The sequence below is a fragment of the Odontesthes bonariensis genome, chromosome 10 (genome assembly GCF_027942865.1).
Source record: "Odontesthes bonariensis isolate fOdoBon6 chromosome 10, fOdoBon6.hap1, whole genome shotgun sequence".
Classification (NCBI taxonomy): Eukaryota; Metazoa; Chordata; class Actinopteri; order Atheriniformes; family Atherinopsidae; genus Odontesthes; species Odontesthes bonariensis.
In genome coordinates, this window is record NC_134515.1 from 21,168,146 (window position 1) to 21,187,394 (window position 19,249).

The window sequence follows — 19,249 nt, forward strand, 5'->3', positions numbered from 1 at the left end:
AATACATCAATTTCTAGAAATTGCTCAGAAAAATGGAAGGAAATGTATCCAGACAATCTGTGCAATAAAATGCGCCTATATCTTGAAAACAGAACAACAATATAGGCTACCAAAATCTTTCATGAAGATGTCCACAAAGCTTATGCTACACACCCACTCCCTATACCGGCACATACATATTATTCAATACAACACCTACACTATACACACACTACACACACCTACAGGTACGCCACTAAATATTTTCTTTTTTTTTCTATGATGTCATGCCCCCCCCCCCCTCTCTCTCTCTATCTCTTTCTTTCTTTCTCTCTCTCTCTGTCCCATTTATTTGTATGTTCACGTGTTTGTCTATATGTCAACTGTCTAGTATCATTTGTGTATCTTTGTGAAAAAAAAAAAGTTTATGTGGTGGTATGTTGAAATATAATGGAAAATAACTGTAGCTTTGCATGGGCATACACTGTGAACTGGAGGAAGAAAAAGAAGAAGGAAAAAAGAAAAAAGGAAAAAAGAGAAAAAGAAAAAAAAAAAATATATATATTTTGATGATGATGATGAAATTGTATATGTTGTACAACTCTACCAATAAACAAAGTAACAAAAAAAAAAAAGAATGAACTGGGCCTCTGATTATGTGCCCCGTTTTGGTCAACCTGATTCTTCTTCAGATATAGCTGATCCAGTTTAGCTCCTTAGAAAGCTTGAGCCAATCTCTGGAATAATCGTTTTGTGGGCCAGAGATCATTTGGCTTTCAAGGTTACGCAGATGTGCTGTCACTAACAGACACGTCGAGTAACACGGTACTAAATAAGGAGAATTGTGAATCATTGTGTGACTGTGATAAATGCTTGACGTTTTGTCAATATATCCACTAGATGTCAGAGTAGCAATGTATTTAGAAATGAGTACTGTAGAGGACAGCAAAATGCTATTGTTATAAAATACTTCAAAAGTAGGACACCTTTGAGTTATTAACACAAGTAGGTGTGATGAAATTGTCACTCAGAGAGAGACATTTGGGCTAAGTACCTTCAGTCCTCTTTGCCATTTGTTGCAATTAACATTTTCAACCATTGATTGAGCTTTAAGCACACTATATATTGATATTATATATGTAGTATATATATACATGTGTATATATATAAGTAGCAAGTCTGTAAAACAGAAATACTTTTGTAGGGAAATGAACAGAAAAGAAACAGCTTGCATATTCTATCAAATATCAAAATGTCTACCCTTTGAAGGCTTGAAAAGTATCTGCTTTCTAGCGCTTTCTAATTCTATTGTCACTTGGGGCTGATTTGGGATTTCTTCACAGATGGCATCTTGCTGGTAACTCTGAATTGTACATCATATCAAAGAGAGCTTGGAGACAATGGGAAGTCCTCTGTCCAAAAATCTAATTAGAACCAGAATTCAGACTTTTTTAACAGGATAATTATTTTAAGGATGATAACAAATCAACTCAGGAATTTAATATAATATAAAAAAAAAGTTGACTGTAATGACTTGTTTCTACAGAGGAGGGAGATATAACTTCTGAAACCAAGGGCTTAAGTAATTTTCCCTTTAAGAATAATGCATTTATTGTTCTAAGTGACAGATTCTCAATAACTATGAAAAGTTTGCTTGTCAAAATTTGTTTTGAACAGTTTCCATGACTGTATTTCTGTGTGCTCCACATCAAGTGCTTGTAAAGAGCAGCTTCCTGTAACACACTCTAGATGTCAGTGTGAGTTAGCAGTTCTGATCCAGTTTGATTCACATCAAATGTAAACCCTTAATGAAAGCCAGTATGAAGACTGGATTTAAATGTTTTGTGTTTGCTCCAGAGGTGGTTCACAATAATAGCTTGTAACAAAGTTGCCATATTAATTTGAATCAGTGTCATAATTTGTTGAACAAATAATCTACACAAATATTCCCGAAGGATCAATGAAGATTCATTCTATAGCTTTGAGAGATACATCCAGAGATCTGCTGTGCTGCCAGTAAAATCTTTGACTTAATTTGTATAAAGTTTGCAGTTATTCGCACTTTTCCTTCTTGTCTGAGGAATGAACTGACGAGTTACGTTTAGTGTTTGCTGTTAATCTCTTTTTGTGCAGAACTCAAGAGTGAGGAGCCTCAGAGTGCTCAAAGCTGGGAATTCAGACTCTGTGGCCGCAGCCTGTGCAGAGACAGATAGGCCTGCCTGTTTTATATGTAAAGCTGCCAGCCAGAAAGCACAGGCCCACAGGGTACTCCGCACCACTCCGTTGTTCCAGCCAAACTGTGGCGGGCTCCCACTGTCTAAGCCGATTTTCATTCTGGGAGCACAAGAGATCAGAATGACGCTAAGGATGGTAGATGGGGTGAGTTTGACCTATTCATGAATTGCCGTTTATATGTTTGTTACACAGCTGATTGGGACTTCACCTGGAGGGCAGAAGACAATACTACACTATCCCCCGCCCCTTCTAAATTCTCAAACACGTTCACTCTTTTCTTTTGATATTATTTGTTTGGCGTGTCCACCATTCTAAAAAGTTAGAGATACAGTTTAAGAAAGATAATATTCTCTAACTCAGCGCTTCATGCTAGGGATTATCCTGCTCTGTCAATCACTGATTTGCCCCAGTGAGGCACTTTGATGTGCGTTAGGACTCGGTGAGTTGACTATTAATTGAACATCACAGTCTAGCCAATCACAGCCTCAGAATTCCTCATCCTCTATCAGCACAGCCGCAGTGAATGGCCTCATTTTAGCCTCTTGGGCATGTTATCATTGCAAATGAGTTGGTTATCAACAAGATGGCGTAGACTGTGGGGCTTAAACAAATAAACAGTCTAAGGGTGGATCAGAGCGTTCCGCAATGTGCAGATCTGCAATGACTCAGCTTCTTCTTTTTTTTTTTCCCTTTTAAATGTGTGTACACACTGAGTTCTGTAGAGGTACATAGTTGCTGGTACAAAATGCTGAAAATAGGTTGCTTTTGCAAGTTCCGCCTAGTGCATGGACTCCATGTCAGAATTTGAGGAAACATTGATAAACTGTAATGTAATAACTGAATGTGTGTAGTATTAAATTAGTTTATTTTTCATTTGTGTAACACAATGTTTCATAAACAATACAGATGAAGCAGCACAGATGCGGACTATCTGGTTATGCTGTAATTTCCTGTTACATGGGGCATGGCTTCGATTCTCTGGGCAAACAGTTTGCCTTTGAAGAATAATTTGAAAATATACATTTTAATAAGGTGTACTGAGGCAGTGCCAATGAGACTCCAGAAAAAAAAAGATAAAAAGGAGATTGCATGTCAACAAAACAAAACAACAAATTGAGGAGGGAAAGAGATAGAAAATAAAGGAGAGAGACAAAGAATAATTGAACTAAGGAGAGAACTTGTAGCAGCAAGGTGTTTTTTTCTTTAATTGAAGTGGCTGAGGAATGTAAAATGAAATGGGACGCTCTGGGCAAATCAGTTCTGAACATGCTTTGAATGTAATGCAACAATTTAGAGCATTTATTTTTGTCTGCTGCGGAAAACAGTGCAAATGTACTAGTTCTCTCGTCTGTCTGGCTGTTATTCCTCCACTTAATATCCATCCATCCATCCATTATCTATACCGCTGAATCCGTCGATCGGGTCGCGGGTGGGCTGGAGCCTATCCCAGCAGTCAATGGGCGAAAGGCAGGGTACACCCTGGACAGGCCGCCAGTCCATCGCAGGGCCACATAGAGACATACGAGACACCACTTAATATCGATTCTTTTTTTTCATTTTTTTTCAGGAAATCAGTCAGCTGCAATCAGTCAGCATTTTAAAGACATTTTTGTTTGAAGATGAAAAAGTGAATTAACAAATTAACACAAAAGCCAGAAAGTCCACACTTATTATTATAGATATTCCCACACCTCCATCACCCACCCTGTCTTTCTCAGCTCTCACTCATTGCTTGTTTCTCGCTCCCAGTCCGCTGTTTTTTGGATTCCTTTGGTATTACTGTTTAAGAATATGTGTGTATCAAACAAATTGTTGTTCCCTCTGTCAGTTCTCAAACAGTTAATCATAAAAGTTACTCAATGTGCAACATTCTTAAGGAATTTTCCTTTCTTGTCTTTTAATGACATGGAAAACAGGAGTAGGGATTGACCAACATTACAAATTTAGGTCAGAACATAGATTATTTCATAATTTATGCACACTGTGAAGTGAGCTAAGAAGTAAATTTAGCTATTTTTTCACAAACCCATAGAGCCAACATGGCTGTACTCAATTGTCTCTGACACAGCAAACTCTTATAGGGAAGATTAGAAATCTTACTCTTTCTCTTCCTCTATCATGTTGTGCTGTAAATGGTTTCAACTTGCAGGCCTTTCTCTCACACATTATTTCACTCATGTATATGTGATCCTTTTAAAAGTAAGTGTATGTCTCTTTCTTTCCCTCTGTGTCTGCCTTACACCTTTGTCCTTTAAAATGACTATTTATGCACCCTATCGCCTTTTCTTTTCTTCTCTTGTTCAGCTTCATCCATTCTTCATCCACTTTTTTAAAATTCTCACTTTGTCCATTTGCATCCCTTTTCACACAGGCACTTCATTGTTTTGATGTATGACCTAATTACTTGGCTAATTAAGGTTCTTGTTCACTCGTTGCCACTCAGTCTGGTCGTGGGGAGCAGCAGCCCCCTTTTTCTGCTCAGTGTGATTCCAGGCAAAGAGGTTGTTATTATACACCCAAAGATAGCCATTAGTATTATAGTTACATTGGCCATTTTGGGACTTCAAATTTTCCATGAGCTCACTTCTATTTCATAAATGGACCCCTGTTCTGATTTTTATCTTGAAGCAATGGAAATGGCTGGTGTGTAATTGCTTTTAAACACAATTATATTCACTAATAAGCATCCCATTTTGTAGATTTGGTGACAAATGGACCCTTGGTTTCCTCTAAGAGAGCCTGAAGCGCTAATTTTACTTTCTTCTACTGCTTCTGCTCTTCATAGGATATCTTTGGCTCTTTATTTTCCAAATCTTTTCTTTTTCTTTTGCTGAACAAGCAGTTTTCTTTCTTTTAGTATTGATCAAGTGTCAGAAGACACTACATGCAAGTAAGGGGCAGGTCTTTTTTTCCTCCCTTTCTGTGTGCTGAACATGAGCTGCTTGCTGAAAGTGTTATTGCCAAACTATACTTGTGGAGTAAAGTTGAATAGAATGCAAATGCACACCAATGCTGTTACTAGTAGTGGACCTAATCACGGCCAGCAAATCTGCTATGAGGAGTAACAATATTTAAGGTAACAGCAGCCCTCTCTAGTGCTAAAACCTCTCCATCTAACCTTACACCACAGGAAAGAAAGGCAGTAACATCCCTCAGCAGAGATCTAAACATCAACATTTTGCCAACAGACAAGGGAAGTTGCACTGTGGTTCTAAACACAGCAGATTACCACAGAAAAATAACATTCTTCACTGACAACACCACATACTGGGCTCTGAAGAGCTATGATAAGAGAGTCACAGACTACTTACAAAAACTGGAAGAGGACAAATTTATTGGCCGACCATTTTACTACAGACTGCACTCTTGGACATCCTAGGATATAGGGAGTCCCATTCAGACTCATCAGCAGCATCAACTTGGTCACCTAAAACATTGCCAAACACCTCACCTCCATCTTAGCACCTCTGGTAGGACACACGCAACTCCACAAACTTTGTACAAAAAAATCAACATCTACATCTGACACTATCCCTAGGTGAAGCCATTGTTGCGTTTGATGTCACTTCCCTTTTTTTTTTTTTTTTACATATTTTCACATTTACCGACATCAGGCTGTGGGGACTCTCAGGAAGCAGCGACAGCAAGATGACTCTTTATAGAACAGGATCAACTTCACCCCCAACCAGATCAATGTCCTGCTGGACCTCTTCCTCTCCATCGCCTATTTTAAGTACATTGACTATTTTTACATACATAAGCAAGGCTGTGCCATGTGACCTCCAGTGTCCACCGTTGTGGCCAGCCTTTACATGGAGAAAGTAGAAAACAAAGCACTGACCTTTACAAAGGAACGCCGAGCCACTGGTTCACATATGTGGACGACACCTGGGTCAAAATCCAAACTCAAGATGTAGAAGCTTTCACTGAACACATCAACTCGATGGTCAGCAACGTCAAGTTTCCGAGGGAGGTTGCTGAAGACAACAACCTGTCTTTTCTAAGTTGCACATTGAGCTGGATGGAAGTCTCAACATCACACAGACAGAAATCTACACACACAGACAAATAATTGTTGGACTCGCATCACCCACTGGGACAAAAAACTGGCTGTGATCAGAACACTACACCATCAGAGAATGTCGGCTTTTGTATGAGAGATTAAGACGTCCAGTTTATAACCTGCTCCAAGAGCCTTAGAGACAGTAAAGTAGAGGCTAAATGCAGTTTTTTTCTCAGTTAAAAAAAAACCATGGGCAAAAAAAAACGTGCAAATTTGTCATGAAAGATTTATTTCATGGATAATTTATTAACTTTTATTATCAAATATCCCCACTTCTTTTCATTCACAGGAAACTTGGTTGGCCCTTTTTTTTTTAACAAGTTGACAATTTCCTGAGGTCCCAACAAAATGTCCGTGTTACACTTTGTTCAAAATGTCACAGACATAAAGTAACACAGCAGCCTTCTAAATGCTGTCTACCTTATTTATGATGACCCACAGTGGAGTGTGGTGGAATGAGCCACGACTGACTTTTTTGTGGTATGTACCTCTTTTGAGATCAGCTTAGCATTACCATAAAAATGTTTATTTGGACACATTCGATAACGGCTGAATCATGTTATACCGTATAAGAAAACATAGATAATGTGCTGCTATAGTAGAAATTACTGCACTTATGGAGGAAATTTCATCAGTGATTGCATTTCTGAGAAGATAAAACATCCACTGAAGTACTAAAGTTGCCCACACAGTGCAAAGGGTGCTTGTTTGACCCAGTTACAAAATGCATATTTTCAACTAATTTCAGTAACTTCCAAAAAAAGAAAATCACATAACTGAATTACTTCTCAAAGATATTTCCCTTATTTGCAGTTTGTCCGCAGACATTTAGCAGTGATCCCTCTTTTAGGCGGAATCTTGAATCTTTGAATTTCCTTGTTAGGAGCTCAGGTAAGCTTTGTCAACCCTACTGTCCACATTATACATCACTTCCCCCAAAAAGTAGCTTTCCAAGCAAATATAAAAACTTTAATTTATTATTCTTGATTTAATTGGCAATGAACAAAGTGATGGTGGAGCATTTTCAGCTCTTCTTTTCTGAAGTTGAAAACAAACTTCAAAGCAATCATGTTTTTTTTACCACTTTATACACTTACACTTAAGTTCCAACTCAAGAGTTCTGAGTTCCCACCTCTGAGGCACAACAGTTCTGCATAATTTCTAGCTGTGGGTGGAGATTAAGATGGGGCTGCGGTATAATCTAATCTGAGCTCCAGCTGTGACGCCTGAGTCAGCTGCACATCTGAGCGGCTCACTGAAAGACTCATTTTTGGCCCCAAAAAATGCAACAGTGTTGCCATATTTCAGTTTTTTAAGGCTCTTCCGACACACTCATATACTCTTAGGCACCGGTTTAAATATATTTTCTTTCATAATATTCATAATATTTAACCCCCCCCCAAAAAAAAAATTGTTCCCCCACTTTCTCTCTACTTCCATTTTTCTTTTGAAAAAAGGAAATAAATGCTCAAATGCTCAGTCTACATTTGACAACACTGGAGATCAAGTGTTTCATTCAAATACATATTGCCAGTATGGGAAGAAGGCCCTGCCATCATTCATCTCCCTTGTGCTGGTCTCACAGGTCGCGGTCCAGGCAGAGGCGCTCATGTTGAGACATACCACTGCCACCTGCTGGTCACCTCCGGGAGCCTGTCTCACTTTGTTCTTGTTTTCCAAATCCATGAATCTTGCATTCAATGGATATTTTAATCCATGACAGTGCATATTCCAGGGGCAACTGTATTCTTCCTCATCAGATACGACTGTCTATCTCTCTGACGTTGCTGATGGAAGAAGGTATTTTGCATCTCATTATTAATTGAATGCAAAGGAGGTATTTGCGGAGCAAGGTGAGTTCTGAGCCTGGTAACAAAGAATTATTTATGATGTTCCAGGCAGTAATGGAACTGAGCCCGTCACTGTCCTTATGGATGAAAACATTTCTGCTTCAACGTTGACAGGATGCTGCCTACTGCCTTCTTGTGTAAACACAAACCAGCATAGAAAAAGGTAATTTGGCTCAAAAATAGCTGTAATATTGAAATTGGCAACCCCTTGAAGGGGAGATTTAGCGTACAATAATGGAGAGAATAGACAATCATTTTCTACATTTACAGTGTGGATTTTTTTTTTCCAGATGTGTGCGATACATGATTGTCACTTGTTTGTTTACTGTGACTATAGCTGTGAATAAATTAGTGTGATCAACTTTGTTCAAAACATGTTTTGTTCAATCGAAAATCTATACAATGTATGTGTCCTACCTGCCACTTTGATGCTAACATACCACCAACATGATTGTGGGAAACAAAAAGAATATTTCTTGGTAAAACCTGTAAAAAAAACAGCTTACTTGGGGAGAAAAAGAGAAAAAAATCATTTATATTTAAGGTGAACCTTACTAAAATATTGAGATAACCATCCATCCATCCATTATCTTCCGCTGGTCCGGGGATCGGGTCGCGGGGGCAGCAGCTTTAGCAAAGAGACCCAGACGTCCCTGTCCCCGGCCACTTCCTCCAGCTCTTCTGGGGGGACCCCGAGGCGTTCCCAGGCCAGCCGAGAGACATAAGCCCCTTTCACACTGCGACCCGCTACCTTAGCAGGTCCAAATTACACCTTCGACCCGCGTCGAGCAATGTGAACGCTTGGCGTGTCAGGGTGACCCGTGTCGCCTGAAGCCGAGTTCAGGGGGCGTTGCCTAGTGGAAGAGCGTCACACGAAACACATAAAATGCTGGGCGTGTACAATGACGTAGGCACAAGCCATGCGTCGGAGGTAGGGTTAAATACACCTGTCTGCATCAAAGTTTTCATACAAACGATGGCGGGACACCTTGAGATATCGTTTATGCAATTGTATATGCAGTTCATGGAGATGTTACTTTACGGTGCGTGGGAAACCGCGCTCTCCCATCTTTCTCGCCAGCCCTTCCAGCAAAGGTCCATCTTTCACCGTCCCCGAAATGTGGCGGAAAATAACGTCCTCTGCTCGGAGGCTGAGGAGCTCGCGGACCTCCTTGTCTCCCCAGTTGGCCATATTAAAAAATGTCTCCAACTTGATGTAGACTAAAACAGAGTAAAACTTGTCCTCACCTGTCGCTGTTGTTCTGAATAAGCTGTCCATTCTGTATTTTAAACTCCTCACATCACGCCACGCCCACGTCCGACCCGCGTCGATTGCGTTCACATCAAACTCGGCTTGGCAAAAAGACTAGGGTCCGACGCGGGTCGAAAGGCGAGTAGAGTTGACGCGGCAGCCCGGGTCGGCAGTGTGAACGCAACAGCGGACACGCTAAATTCGCGAATTAAACGGTTATTTGGCAGTGTGAAAGGGGCTATTGTCTCTCCAACGTGTCCTGGGTCTTCCCCGGGGCCTCCTCCCAGTGGGATGGGCCCGGAACACCTCACCAGGGAGGCGTCCAGGAGGCATCCTAACCAGATGCCCGAGCCACCTCATCTGATTCTCGATGCGGAGGAGCAGCGGTTCTACTCCGAGCCCCTCCCGGATGACCGAGCTTCTCACCCTATCTCTAAGGGAGAGCCCAGACACCCTGCGGAGGAAACTCATTTCGGCCGCTTGTATTCACGATCTTGTTCTTTCAGTCACTACCCACAGCTCGTGACCATAGGTGAGGGTAGGAACATAGATTGACCGGTAAATCGAGAGCTTCGCCTTCTGGCTCAGCTCCTTCTTCACCACGACGGGCCGGTGCAGAGCCCGCATCACTGCAGACACCGCACCGATCCATCTGTCAATCTCCTGCTCCATTCGTCCCCCACTCGTGAACAAGACCCCGAGATACTTGAACTCCTCCACTTGGGGAAGGATCTCATTCCCGACCCGGAGAGGGCATTCCACCCTTTTCCGGCCGAAGACCATGGTCTCGGATTTGGAGGTGCTGATTCTCATCCCAGCCGCTTCACACTCGGCTGCGAATCGCTCCAGTGAGAGCTGAAGGTCACGGCCCGACGACGCCAACAGAACCACATCGTCCGCAAAAAGCAGAGACCCGATTCTGAGGTCGCCAAACCGGACCCCCTCAACGCCCTGGCTGCGCCTAGAAATTCTGTCCATAAAAATTATGAACAGAATCGGTGACAAAGGGCAGCCCTGACGGAGTCCAACCCTCACAGGAAACATGTCCGACTTGCTGCCGGCAATGTGGACCAAACTCTGACACCGGTCATACAGAGACCAAACAGCCCATATCAAGGGGTCCGGCACTCCATACTCCCGGAGCACCCCCCACAAGAGTCCCCGAGGGACACGGTCGAACGCCTTCTCCAAGTCCACAAAACACATGTAGACCGGTTGGGCGAACTCCCATGCTCCCTCCAGGATCCTGCGGAGGGTACAGAGCTGGTCTAATGTTCCACGGTTGGACGAAAACCACACTGCACCTCCTGAATCCGAGATTCGACTATCCGGCGGATCCTCCTCTCCAGTACCCCCGAAAAGACCTCACCAGGGAGGCTGAGGAGTGTGATCCCCCTATATTTGGAACACACCCTTCGGTCCCCCTTTTTAAAGAGGGGGACCACCACCCCGATCTGCCAGTCCAGAGGCACTGCCCCCGATGTCCACGCGATGCTGCAGAGGCGTGTCAACCAAGACAGCCCCACAACATCCAGAGCCTTGAGGAACTCAGGACGGACCTCATCCACCCCCGGGGCCTTGCCACCGAGGAGTTTTTTGACCACCTCGTCAACCTCAACCCCAGAAATGGGAGGCCCCACGTCCGAGCTCCCCAACTCTGCTTCCTCATCGGAAGGCGTGTCGGTAGGATTGAGGAGGTCCTCAAAGTATTCCCCCCACCGACTCACGACGTCCCTAGTTGAAGTCAGCAGAGCCCCGCCCTCACCATACACGGTGTTGACGGTGCACCGCTTTCCCCCCCTGAGCCGCCGGATGGTGGACCAGAATCTCCTCGAGGCCGTCCGGAAGTAACCAAATACATCCAAACACTTACTTTTTTGTAATCAGTTGTTTCAATTCTTCGAACATTTCTGCCTTGGTTTGTCAGTAATGTCACTGGCATCTCATTACTTTATCTAGTTCAGAATCTAAAGCAACACAAGAAAATTAGTTTAGTCGGTGGCTACAAACGTTAGACAAAACATATTTTTTATACTCAACGTAAGGTAAGGTTTTTTTTATTATGTGTATGAGAGTGTGTATGTGTGTATAAATCACAGCACATTTTTTTGTTTCTGTCCTCTGATAATACCGACTGCCCAAAATGTAAATAACCTCATACCCAAAACAGCCGTTTGCTCTTTATTGGTTTCAAGGTTGACTATACTGTGTAAATGAATCCCTTGTTAATCCTAACTTTAGCTTCCTACATCATTGCCCCATCCATCCAGAAAATCTCCTGGGACATGCTTCTAGCTCTGAGTGTATGATATTACATGGACAACTGCTCGACTCCAAGCTATACCTGAACTGATATTTTCTTGCTCGTGGAGTCACATGCAGACACAATGCTACAGCATACTCTGTCCAAACTGTGTATTTTGTATCATGATATAAGTCGTTATAACAATGGAATGGGAATCATTCTGGTGCTTGAGTTTCAAGTGAAAGATATTGTGTGAATTGAATCAGAATTGATGTATTATAAGCATAATTACTATTATTATCTGACATATTTCCTTCATTTATATGTTTATTTGTTTATCTTTTGTTTAGAGATATTTAAGCATGTACAAGTGTTTGCGAATCTATTTAAGTTCACGAAATCTGCTACATGAAAATATTTTAGTGTACAATTTTGGATTTAAAATTGACATTTATTTTCAAATCTAAAATTACACTTTAATGCTTCCCAGTGCTTATAATTACAAATAATTACTTGTTGTCACACCCATGGACTCACGTTTTTAGTTTCATGTTTTAGGTTATGTTTGTGTGTCACTCCATGTTTAGTTTTTGCCATTTTAGTTTCCCTGCACTCTGGTTATCAGTTTCATTCACTTCACCTGTGTTTTTTCCCTCAGCTGCACTCACTCCCCAATCACTCTCACTCCCTATTTAGTTTCCTGCCTCCCCTTTCAGTTTTGCGGGATCTTTGTTTAATGTCAGTTTCAAAATCCACGCTAAGGTTCCTACGTCCCATGAGTTCCACGATTTTCTAAGATAAGTATTTATTCCATGCCATGTTCTTTTGTTTTGTTTATAGCGCCGTTTTTCTCCGGCTCTGCCGCGTTTTATGTTACTTTGTTTTTTGTTAATAAATCTTCCTTGTTTTTGTAAGTCCGCATCCGTGTCCTACCTTCCCACCTTCACCCCCCAACCCCGAAACCTGACAGAAAGATCCCGCCAGAAATGGACGCGGCGGACGAGAACACTTTTTGGAAGCTGGTCGGGAAGTTCTGGTGCTGCTTGGCACGGGACGACACCGCCTGGCAACAACTGAACGTGGCTGATGACCTGGTGGACTTCTTTTTAAAAAAACAGGTCCTCCAGCACTTGCCGGATGTGGCAGACATCTGGGCGGAGGTCATGAGCGTGCAGCGCTCAGCAACCCAGGACATTTTTGGCTTGGAGCCACACCAGGTAACCATGCTGTACAGCTTTTTCTCAGCCACAGTCACCAGGGCCCCGGCCGTTCCAGAGCTGGCCCCGGCCGTTCCAGAGCTGGCCCCGGCCGTTCCAGAGCTGGCCCCGGCCGTTCCAGAGCTGGCCCCGGCCGTTCCAGAGCTGGCCCCGGCCCTGACCCAGAGGCCACAGGGCCTGACCCAGAGGCCACAGGGCCTGACCCAGAGGCCACAGGGCCTGACCCAGAGGCCACAGGGCCTGACCCAGAGGCCACAGGGCCTGACCTCGACCCCCTCCGGGCCTGACCACGACCACGAGGCGGCAGAGCCCGACAAAGCCTCAGAGCCCATGGGGCCCCAGCCCATGGACTCACTGGTTCGAGCCCCTCCCTCCCACCCCCAGACTTTGGGGATGTCTGGGATCCATCCCTTGAAGGGGGGGCTCCCCCCCCGTCGGAGGTCCGGCCGACCGTGGGACGGTCCCCGGCTCCTCCTCCTGCCACGTCATCGGGGGTCCGGGCGTCCGCCGGGCCGTCTCCTGCCGCCACGCAGAGGGAGGTCTGGGTGCCAACCAGACCACCGCCTGCTGCCACGTCATCGGGGGTCCGGGCGTCCGCCGGGCCGTCTCCTGCCGCCACGCAGAGGGAAGTCTGGGTGCCAACCAGACCACCGCCTGCTGCCACGTCATCGGGGGTCCGGACGTCCGCCGGACCACCGCCTACTGCCGTCGCGCCAACGGCCGTCTGGGTGCCAACCAGTCCACCGCCTGCTGCCACCGCGCCAACGGAAGTCTGGGGGCCAACCAGACCACCGCCGGTTCCTGCTATGCCGTCTACGGTCTGGGCGTCCGCCAGACCACTGCCTGTTCCTGCTATGCCGTCTGCGGTCTGGGCGTCCGCCAGACCACTGCCTGTTCCTGCTATGCCGTCTGCGGTCTGGGCGTCCGCCAGACCACTGCCTGTTCCTGCTATGCGGTCTGGGCGTCCGCCAGACCACTGCCTCCCACCATCCCACCCTCGGATTTCTTAAGGGTTGTCTGGGATCCACCCCTTGAGGGGGGGGCTCTGTCACACCCATGGACTCACGTTTTTAGTTTCATGTTTTAGGTTATGTTTGTGTGTCACTCCATGTTTAGTTTTTGCCATTTTAGTTTCCCTGCACTCTGGTTATCAGTTTCATTCACTTCACCTGTGTTTTTTCCCTCAGCTGCACTCACTCCCCAATCACTCTCACTCCCTATTTAGTTTCCTGCCTCCCCTTTCAGTTTTGCGGGATCTTTGTTTAATGTCAGTTTCAAAATCCACGCTAAGGTTCCTACGTCCCATGAGTTCCGTTTTTCTCCGGCTCTGCCGCGTTTTATGATGTTACTTTGTTTTTTGTTAATAAATCTTCCTTGTTTTTGTAAGTCCGTGTCCTACCTTCCCACCTTCACCCCCCAACCCCGAAACCTGACACTTGTCACATAATCAATGATGACAATTGGTGGGGACAAAAGCAAAAAGACCCTAATACACTAAAAAACACAAGATAATAAGAAATAAGACAAAACAGTCACAAACTGTCCACTTTAATGGTAGCTTTTGTTTGTACATATGGATGTTTTAATATCTTTCCTTGGCTATTGACTCCACTTACTACAGTGTCTTTATACATATTACACTTTGCACTCAGGAATTGTCAGAAGAGACATAAGCCTTGTGGATAACTCAAACGAGAAATAAGAAAATTCTATGAAAACTACCGCCGATTTGTTAGGTGTGGCCAATCGCTCATCAACCATCCAGATATAAGGCTCTCCCTGTTCGCCAGCAAGCTGCATCTCACCACCTCCCCATCTCCACCCGGTGTCTCAAGGTCCTCGGTCTCTCCTTCCTTCGTACGACTCCGCCACCAGGTTCGGGTCAATTGTCTCCTCTCTCTGTGTGAGTCTCTCCAGGTTGAATTAATTCGACAATCCTTTCTCTCTTCTTTATGGCTGCCACAAGGAATTACCACATATTATAATGAAACTGTAAGAAACAAGAATTTCAACTCTAACTTTTGCTATAATAAGGATAATCTTTCGACTTTGACCTTGCAATTACTCTGCCATTGCCTCTCAAATAAATGACTGTATAAAAATGACAAAAAAAACAATACACAACAATATTTGCAGATATGAGAAGATACTGAAAAAATTTAAATGAGAACAAAAACCATGATTCCATAAAGAGGTTTTACAACATTCGAAGTACAGGGAACTTTAATAAAAGGAGCCAAAACGGAAGTAGGATAAGATAATCTTTCAGTCTCCATTATGGGACAAACACCGAGTCAAGAGGGCTTACTTTGTCTTCAGCAATCTTGTATTGGGCAGTTCATGTCAAAGCAGGGGCGTCGAGAGACCTGGTCATTCGGGGCTTCAGCCCCGAATCTCCGGGGTTCAGCCCCGAATCTCTCTGGACTGACATAAATAAAATATGTATAATAAGAAGAAGAAGAAGAAGAAGAAAAAGAAGAGCTCCGTCTTGCTCCAACACCTGGTGATCATGGCTCTGTTGATTAGGCGATGGCTTTGAGTCTCGTGCAGGATGTTCTCCCTTTCCTACGTTCCAAGCACAAACTATGTGTTATATTCCTCAGAAAACTTGATTGGAAAATCATCTGGCGAGTCAAAAGACAATACCGTTTTATTTCGCTATAATCGTCCTGTTGATTAAAAGCCAACAAGGCGCACCTTACTTCGCTACAAAACAAAGCTAATTCGCTTTAGAATCTGATGGATAAGGGCATTGCTAAAAGAAACTCGCCTAACACACATCAGAAATGTCCAGCCTGACACTACATAAAATACCTAGTAGAGACAAGGATATGAATATACACAGCGTTGTCTATGCACACCGTAAAGACATAGATAGTATAGCCTACTACTAAATTAAAGGCATAATATCAGTTTCACACGGCAGGATAAAAACAGCAATTTCTAATCAGCAGGCCTAGCCTACATGCCGCACACGCGGCTCAGATTACACGCAATGCCCACAAACTTCGGTAAATTCTGATTTTGAAGATAGAAATATAACCTTACTAACATTACATCCAAACAACCAAATGTCAAAACTTACAGTATATGAACACAGGCACAACAAACGTCCAAGTACAGCATGAAGGTCGACGACACAGCTGGTTCCTTCTCAGTCCTTCTGGGTTGTGTTAAAAAGTAGGCAGGCTCTTCATTTGGTGATGACCTCTGATTGGCTCGAGCCATCGACTGTGGCTCGAGTTACTCACTGGAAGCAGTAGGGCTACTCGTGAACTCCGAGATGTGGCCCCCTAGTGGCCAAAGCTGAACTCTTAATTGTGTAGCAGCTGGTCATGAAGTGTGTTAAATTTTCATTTTAACACCCCCTTTTTTAATTTTGTTTCCCGGGGGAGAAACCCCCGGACCCCCATTAAAAATTATTTTCATGTCTGGGCTACAGCCCCGAATGTTTGCTCAAGCTACAGACGCCCCTGTGTCAAAGTAACATCTACTGCCAAGATCATGGGTTTCCACATAGAGAGCACTTTTTTTTTTTAAACTTTAAAGGGTCATTTGGTTTTATTATTGTTTGTGATCATTGCATTTACCAGATTACAATTCCAGATAAAGTGTTTTATATTTATTATAGAGCTGCATCAATTTGCCAGCTTTTAGTGTGTTTGAACTGAATGATTTGATTGTAACCTTTATTTTTGTCTGTTTGGTCCATGATAGTTTGGCAATCAGGGAGCTTCTCTGGTGACATCTGGTGAGTATTGAAAATGTTAAGGAAAAGCAATAGATGTTTAGCCTGGCTGACGCGTCCACATCTCGATGAGATGGTGGTCTGGGAACTAGGTGTGCATTTTCTCGTATTTGAGGCGTGGTTTACGAATGCCTAGAGCCGTTTATTGGGCGCTACGAATGTCTATCAAATGGCGTCTGGTTCTTCCCATGCTGCTTTGCGCGCGATTCATAGCCAATTGTATCACTTATACCAGATGACGTATGTAGAGCGACAGAAATTGGACGAGGAAGAAGGCAATGAAATCTTTCAACGCCAAACGTTGCTCATTTTTAAAAGTAAACTTGCGTTCTAAGCTACTTAAAACACTTTCTAAGGCTGCATCGAACGGTAACGTTGTGTCCGCTGCCATGTTGGATTAACACTCTACAAGCTTCAGTGTCGCGCATAGACGTCGTCATCGTCTTGCTGCCACCCCCCCCCCGTTCTGTGATTAGTTCCCTAACTCGGGCAAAAATAAGGGCGGTAGTTTCCAGGCTGCCTTTGCAGTGTGAATGAAATCGCGCGCAAAGCAGCATGGGAATTCCCAGGCTAATAGATGTTACTTACCTAAGCTCATTTTAATCCCCCATCAGCCCACCAGAAGAACTGAATTTAGTAACTAAAACAGAATGGTTTCCATAAATTGTTTGTGCAATTTTCACTGTAAAAGGCCATAAATCCACAAAGTTTGACTTTTCCTCTCTATGTGTAAAAAATAGGTGTGCTCCAGCTTTGTTTTTGTTTACTTAAGTTTTGTTAATTTATTTTTACAGATCCACTAAACCAGGCCACTTGATTTCCACTGATGTTTGACCCATATTTGCCAAAGGTGGGTCTTCGGTGGACAATGAGTCCTCTGCAGGGGTAGAGATAGTCTATTCAGTCAAAGTTGATCCCCTTCCAGTGCTTTGCCAGAATCCCTCCTATGTGAAATGCGATCTATCACATAGGGTATGTCGCCCGGGGGCTCTCATCCTCTTTCCCAACCAGTATGCCCACACTGCCAGTGCCACATCACTGCTGCAAAGTGCATTTGCCATGCTTTCATGCAGCAGTTCTGACTAATCTGGTTCTTCCTTCCTTCTTCCTTCCACCGTGAGGCTGGACCCCCCCCTTCCTTCCTGTCTTTTTACACACTTTCTTTTCTCCTTCTTTTGTCAGCACTTAAGCAGTAATTCTTGCTTCAGTGAACTGGTTATACAGTGCATGATTTGATCTGACCTGAAAGCTAAAGGCTCGCTATTATTGCTGTATCAGAGCCCGTGAGATGTAAGGAAAAATGAGTCAAGCAAGTCCTTAGTATGGCGTAATTCAACAACAATACCGGGACCCTCGGTAGCCTATCCTCAGAGAGGAACGACGAGGAAAAGAGTGTGTGTGTGTGTGTGTGTGTGTGCGAGAAAGGGAGAGAGAGAAAGTGAGGGAGAGGAGGTTAGTCGCATCACTCAAGAGGAGTAGGCGTGCTCTTGTGCGCTGCATCGTTTGATGATCTCCCCGGTTCCCCCGAACCTACACGGTGGGTTCTCAGTGTGAGGTTGGCCAATCAAAGAATCTTAGCGGACTCTCCTAGCCGGAGGAGTCGAGCTCGGCTTTGGGGCTGGAAGCACAGTCGAGTGCACCGTACCGGTCAGCGGGGCCACACCGCAGCACTTTGGATAACTCACAAAGCAGCGGAGCGTTCCGTCTGCTGTGACGCGTCGCTCATCTGCGTCCCACTCCCATTGATAGGCTAAGCCAAATATTGCCATGAGAGATTCAGTCAAACAGCATAGGTGACTCCTATTTTCCTTTTCATTTTTGGATTTCCTGGATGGGAAAAAGTCTACGTGAGCCAGAAACTCGCACTGTGCGCGCAGGGGGGTTATTTTTGCCCAAAATGCAGGTGGATCGGAGCTGTGTGGCTTCCAGTGCCTGGTTTACGTGGGTGCTCTTACTTTTCTCAACTCTAAGCACCAGGGCAACCGGGGTGGGAGGCACCCACCAAAGCATCCCTCCGTCTGTGTAAGTAGCCAGATGTCATTTTACGCAAAGTTTGAGCGTTTCAAAGAGGTTTCAAAGCAGAACTTAAACAAAACGCCCCACGAAAGAGAAAGCACAGCAAATCGTTGTTGCATTGTAATCCCATCATATATTTTTTTCCACGTTTATATTTTTTTATGACATTTAGAAGCTATTTACAGTATCATCAATGAATGATCATGCAACATCTATAAAAAAAAAAAAAAAACAGAATAGTCAGGGTTTTTAAATAAGCTTTTGACATAACTTCTTAAAGTTAGCTTGTAGCCAATTTCTTCTTTTTTTTTCTTCACTAAACTGGCATTTTCATTTCTTGCTCCATTCCCTGTGTGCATGCTGTCTGCAGGGTGAAGCTATGGGCCTCAGCATTTGGTGGGGAGATGAAGTCCATCTCTGCAAAGTACTCTGGCTCCCAGCTGCTGCAGAAGGTGAGCTTTTTAACTGTCTCCACGCAACTCATCAGGTGTAAAATAAATGCACGAAGTCTCATTACTTGGACATTATTAGATTTCCGAAAGAAAGAAAGAAAATGCTTGAGCATTTTTTCCACCTTTGGACAGTTAAAGTCTTGCACATTACAGTTGGAGAAGTATTTTTTGAAACACTTCCAATATCCTTGA

General features: G+C 43.9%; 1 protein-coding gene across 2 annotated transcripts in view; it reads left to right on the plus strand.

Annotated features, from left to right (window-relative positions):
- The first annotated feature begins 18,118 nt into the window (after positions 1–18,118).
- cacna2d3a (calcium channel, voltage-dependent, alpha 2/delta subunit 3a) overlaps positions 18,119–19,249 on the plus strand; it is a 126,463-nt gene continuing 125,332 nt past the window's right edge. For both annotated transcript variants that reach the window (XM_075476855.1, XM_075476856.1), the window contains exons 1-2: positions 18,119–18,611; positions 18,976–19,057. In XM_075476855.1, the coding sequence (XP_075332970.1) occupies positions 18,421–18,611; positions 18,976–19,057 (273 nt within the window). In that variant the 5' untranslated portion in view covers positions 18,119–18,420. The remainder of the gene's footprint in view (positions 18,612–18,975; positions 19,058–19,249) is intronic.